This window comes from Clavelina lepadiformis, chromosome 5, assembly GCF_947623445.1.
Source record: "Clavelina lepadiformis chromosome 5, kaClaLepa1.1, whole genome shotgun sequence".
NCBI classification, from domain to species: domain Eukaryota; kingdom Metazoa; phylum Chordata; class Ascidiacea; order Aplousobranchia; family Clavelinidae; genus Clavelina; species Clavelina lepadiformis.
This window is the reverse complement of record NC_135244.1, coordinates 7,402,063-7,408,100: the sequence shown is the minus strand read 5'-3', so window position 1 is coordinate 7,408,100 and position 6,038 is coordinate 7,402,063. Positions and strand designations below refer to the sequence as shown.

Below are 6,038 nucleotides of genomic sequence, written 5' to 3'. Positions count from 1 at the left end.
ATGCAAACATAGAAAAAAGTAAACTGTTAGGTTCCATTGCATCACAGAAATTTTATAAAATAGTATCAATCTGGTCGTGCCTTATTGCATGTTCTAAAAAGCGTGAGTTTTCTTGCTGCTGCTAGTATATTATAATAAAGCGCCACAACGCTGTCAGGAAACAAATTATTGCCATTATAATCTTGGCTGGTGCATATTGTAGTCTTAAAGTGAACTTGCCAAATATTTATATATATATAAATAATTTATGTTTACATTTTGTTTATGATTTTATTTTTTAAAGGTTTCTACTTGTAAGTATTTGTAACTTTCGTTTTTTGAAGAGTTATCTTAATAATAAAAATGGACTTTGAAACAGATATGAGCAAAGAATATCTCTGGTGTAAGTTTTTCATACATATCATAGAAGAATTGTTTATGATGAATGCAATGTGATTTGAATTATGCTTATCAAATCTTGTTTGAATCATATGTCATATATATTGAAAGTTATTTGTTCATGCAGGTATAAAGTTAGATAAGGCTGAAAAGTCAAACCATTGGGAAGGTCGTGATGATGGAGGGTTAGAACAACTCGTTTTGAAAAGGGTAAAATAATATGAAAAAGGCATTTTTGCAGATGACTGTTGCATACATTTATTGTAAAGCATCTTTATTTGTAATTAGCAATGTCTACTGTCTTTAACAAAATAAGCAACCACTTTGATTTAGCAAATTATCGAAACTGAGGACATTTACAATACTGTGGTAATGCGTTACGTGCAGTTTACTGTTATCATTTCACTAAAGTCATTACTTTCGATGCTTGGCACTTGAAGTTCATCTTTATCATAGGCTTGCATGGGTGTTGGTGCAAAAGATGGTGAAAGACAATTACTTGAAGTGACATCGTTCAACTCCAGACAGGAGAGAGTTGAAGCTTGTTTTTGTTCATTACGAGGCGGTTCGCAAGAAGATGTAAACCTCTCAGATTTAACCATATTTCCTCCTGCTATATTTAAGCTCATTGAAGGTGTGTGATTTATTCAAGTAATCAGGGAGCACGTTCAAAGACTTTTTGTTTATTGTTTGTTTAAGAAACTTTATTATCTGTATTTGACAATGGTGATCTTTATTGGATACAAATTTCAGTATAACTGCCTTTTGCATAATTACTTTCTCAAAACTTTAAAATTTGTCATGGTACGGTTTATAGTGGTTATTGTGATAATAATATTTAGACTTTAGTTTCTTATAAATTTAACATACAGTTGCAGTAATTTTATTGAATTATTTGCAGGCAATGGGCCAGTTCACCTTGTTGGCAACCATATGATGATGGGTAAGTACTAAGCTGATTCCAATATTATTTGGTTGTAAGATATCAAAGGATTCAAGTAAACTTTAAACTGTAAAAGACTAGAAAATCTCTAATCGCGATTATAAGATTTTAAATATATATTTGCAGGAGACGAAGATGACTCAGAAGACGAAGACTATTCGGATGATGAGGTTTCTTTGGATCTGGATGATGATGTTTCAGATGAGGTGGAAGAAGAGAAGCCTAAAATCAAGGAAAATGTAAGCAGGCTGTCACACAACTTGGGAAAATTTATATACTTTTAAAAGAAGTGACCTAGTTGTATTTTTCATACTACGTATATATATATGTCTTGCAGGGGGATGCAGGGAAAAAGCAAGTCAAGTCTGGGAAAGTCAAGAAGCAGAAAATAAAAGAAGAAATTATGGACGACGAGGATGAGGAGTATGGGATTATTAATGTTGTATAGAAAATATATTTTCGGCACTTATTGAACATAAAGCATTTCCATGGCTAAAATTACTGTTAAAGCAAGAGAATAATTTTTGGAAAGTACTTTTCTTCCTACTCCAACTGGCATATTTTGGGTTAGGTGGCCGTGCAAACCAGTATTTATTGGTTTTTATGGAGTTTATTGACAAACTTTGCAAGTTTTACACTTTTACCGTATGTTATTTGCAGAGTTGCTATTTGATCCCGATATAATGGTTAGCATTTTATTTTCCTCTCAAGCAATGATAGGAAGCAAACTACACAATTTTTGTATTGTAGTTCTATTGCCCTCAATGTGTATCGATTTTTACACTTCTGCTATTTTTTTCACACTTCCTGTTTTAATCCTCAATATTTGTTATTCAACAACATTAGGAAGTTATATTGTGTTTACTAATGATTGCAAATAACATTTCAGTGAAGACGACGAAGATGATGTTGATTTGGAAGAGGAAGATGAGGACGAAGAAGAAACACCAGTTCCTGCTCCTCAACCTAAGGTAGTGGGGCATTCTCCTCCAGATTTCTAGTTTTAACATAAAATATCTACACTCTATAGGTACTTTTGCTTCATTATGGTCATTTTTTTAACCATTCTTTGTTGTAAAGAAACGTAAGCTGGAGACGAAGGCAGGAGATGAGAATAAAAAACCAGACACGACTACTCCACAGAAAAAGAAAAGAACTATTGATGCTGGAACACCAAAAACTCCTCTTCAGCAAAAAGAAAACAAAACACCACAGGTGCGACATCTGGAAGTCATAATTTTTGTAATATGTGGTAGTTTTAACTTCAGGCAGTGACTTTTATTAAGCCTCGCCTTGTGGCCGCAAACGAAGTAAGTGCACCTTACGTGGCGCATAGGATAAAAATTTTTACCCGCTAAAAGGCAGTGTGGCACTTAATATTGTCTTCACCATTTCATTTTAGTCAATGGAGTTACAGAGTTCACTGAAGTACATCCTTAGCAAAGTTTTGTAAAATTCCCAGCAGCAACTTAATTTATTTTTATTGCACCTAATAACGTCACAGCATTAATTTGTCGGCGTCACAAGGACCTCTCAGAAGTCAGAAGTGGTATTTTTTTTCGCTATTCGATAAGCATCTTTAGCAACGCTTATTCATATGTTGTATGAAGTAGATTTTCTCCTCGTTGGGTTTGTGTTGCATCTGTTCCGCGTGTGTTGATCACCGCCTTGTTAAGATTGAGGTTGATCATTCCACTTAAGTGCTTTTGCCCCCTTAAAATATTTGGGGTGGACGCTTTCAAGAAAATACATTTTTTGTAATCAGTAAATTCCGAAAGGTGTCTGTAAAGTTTTGAGGTGTTAAAACTTTCCACGTTTCCCGGCAAGTCCGAGAAGAGAAATTCCTTCAGGTTATTAACCAAAACAAAGAAACCAATGTGATTAATTACCATGGTGTTGTAGACAACTTCAGCTTTGAAAAGTGTCAACAGCCTAATTACCAGTGGAACCGACTTTGAAATCATTCACATTTGCAACAATTACCGCTTCGAGTGAAGTCTGTTTATAACTCTCAACCCAAACTGCACAAAAAGCGTGAAAAAGCAACCCGGCCTTTTCAGCCAGCGCCACCCGCTAAATGTTGTTCAATATTTTGACTACGGTGAACACTAAAAACCTTTCATTTTTAGCTCCTGGTTTAATAACGGCATCCTATGGCAAACGTTTCACACGAACTGATTATTGTACCCTACATGAGTGCCATTGACCAAACGACCTTACAACGTTTCCCTTGTTTTTCGAGTGTATAATGACGTCAAATAAACCTTTCATTGGTTCCCGGTCATTATGCCTCGATGGTCGTCCATGTTTTCAAATGCGACCCATTGCGAACCCCTCAAATTAATCCTGTTATTGTAAAAGTTTCACATTCTGTCTGTCCGCTTTACAACCGACTTGTCGATCAATTTTAGCGACTTGCAACATGCGGTCGCCTTTTACAAGACCCAAAGTCGCCAGCCGTTCGCCTACACGTGGGAAACTTGATTGATGTTCATTTCCTACGCCACCGTGAACCGCTCGTTGACTGTCGCCAAGTGCGCGCGCTCATTGTCACTTGCCGGGTTTGATTAATGCGCTTTTGCGGGGACATGAGACCGTGCCAATTTCGTTTCCCTTATAGTAACAAAACTTGTTTAAACAGTCGATACTTAATGATGTGACGGGGCGCCTTGTGGTCACTGCCAGCATTCCACATGGTATTGTAAGATTCAAAGTCGCTAAATTTCATCAATCGCACTTCTTAACCGAATCCTAAACTTGATTATTTGACTTTAATTAAAAATATTTTACCCAGAGTGGAAAGAAAACACCAGCCAAAGCATATGGAAGCGTAGATGAAGTGAAGGCAGCAATCAAAAAGGTAACTACGCATCTTCGATTGCATATTGGACAACTGACTGCATTAGTTAATCAGCATATTTGCAAGAAAAATGGATTTGTTAATCCTTGCTTTATTGAGTGATGTTAGTAACAGCTCAAATCAAAATGTCGTTTTGTTCACAGTATCCAGGAGGCAAACCGAAAAAAGAAGATAAATTTTGCAACTGGGTAAAGTCGGCATTCAAAGTCTCAAACGATGAGGTAGGTTTCCAAATTTGAGACTTTCGGTTTTTAATTCTTGTCAAAGTAGGATGGTAAAAGAACAGTCATCACGAATGAACGCAGAAGCATCCGTCGCGGTTTACATTAACACCCTAGCTTAAAGCTCTTTGTCGTAACAACAGTCTTTATATCTGAAATACCAGTTTTCACGATGGGCCACTTAGCCCGGCTCATTGTTATAAACAGTAGAAACATCTGCTAACTCATCCTTTAACGTTTTCAGTGGATCAAAGACCTCTGGAAAGCACACAAGAAAGACTTGGGATTGTAAGCGCATCTATCTCCTGCCATATACTGCCGCGAGTGCCCTTTCTGCGTTTTGTACATTTTCGGGCATTTTTTCCTATGCTATTTTGACCTGATCGTGTTTTTCACGCGTTTTACCGAGTGTACAAAATAAACGCTGCAACGGCTTTTTACAATCGAAACTGCGTTAATTTTAAAGACAGACTTTTAAATTCAAAACGGCAGGAACTTACTTTGAGCAATATTTTTAATTCCCAATGACATGAAATATAACAAATCCTGCAAACCGCCCATTGAAACATACAGGTATCATTATGGTATTTCTCATCATTTCGTCTTCAGTAGAATTGTTGGCATGGGCAAGTTTTTGCAGAATTTCAGTTTTATTCTTTGGACGATTATGTTTAAGTAAACATTGTCTGCACTTTCCGGAGGTTTGCTCCAGTTTTTTCGGTCTGGTGCATATCGAATTACAATCCTATTATTGCAGAAGGAAATTCCAAGGGTCGAAATGAAAACTATGCCGGCTATGTCACGCGACCCTAAGAACACGTTCGATGGGCGTATACTTCACACTCAGCGCTTAATTAGAAAACACAGACAAAAGAGTATTTTTCGAAACCTCTGATATGAACAACTGTTTCGCACTCCTTCCAGGTGCTTGGTATATTTGGGGCAAGATTCGGACTATTTAGTCTTTTCGACGAAAATAATCATCTGCAAGTTTATTTCTGTAAAGATCCTGATTTGTCCATAGGCCTTGAAGTTACCCTGAGGCCGTAAGGCGTTTAATAAAATTTGAGTTTTAGTTTATGAGTAAGTTTCAGAAGATTAAAATTGAAAATGACCAATTGGCGAAGTTATTCAAGTTTATTACAACCTCAAGCATCATTTGTTTTTAATTTCATGTCAATTTGTGGTTTAGTTTTCAAGAAAATAGCTTCCCCCCCGATTAAGCTGTTTTTAATCATTGTTTGAAGTGTTCTTGGCCTGAACAAAGGTTGCGACCGGCTGGAAAGCAAGCAATGTATTTTTGCTGGACGTTCATCTTATATACAACTGGAGACTATGTATGTTGCATTTTTTCTCCGGTCAGTTTCCATTTGTTTTGTCTCACGGTATTACACCCTGGGAAAGAAATTAGTTTAATGAAGCCAGAGTAGTGTAGTACGCGCCCTCTTAACCCCGACTTTAGCTGGACTTATTATAATCATGAATTGATGGTTGCGTAATACACCAACTTCAGCGAATAATAGTTTAAAATTCCTTAGTCGTCACTTGCTATAGATAACACTTTTTCTTCGTCGTGTTGCAACTGAAAGTGCCAACTAACGATAGAGTTGAAATTGATCTGACCCTCTGTAACGTG

The 6,038-nt window shown here is 36.7% G+C and overlaps 1 protein-coding gene across 1 annotated transcript; it reads left to right on the top strand.

Annotated features, from left to right (window-relative positions):
• Positions 1–245: 245 nt before the first annotated feature.
• Positions 246–4,845, top strand: LOC143461297 (nucleophosmin-like). The gene is made up of 11 exons (XM_076959172.1): positions 246–382; positions 506–588; positions 835–1,012; positions 1,280–1,321; positions 1,448–1,560; positions 1,659–1,744; positions 2,211–2,292; positions 2,402–2,536; positions 4,116–4,181; positions 4,325–4,402; positions 4,647–4,845. The coding sequence occupies exons 1-11, from the start codon at positions 343–345 to the stop codon at positions 4,692–4,694; spliced, it is 951 nt and encodes a 316-aa protein (XP_076815287.1). The 5' UTR covers positions 246–342; the 3' UTR covers positions 4,695–4,845.
• The last annotated feature ends 1,193 nt before the right edge of the window (positions 4,846–6,038 follow it).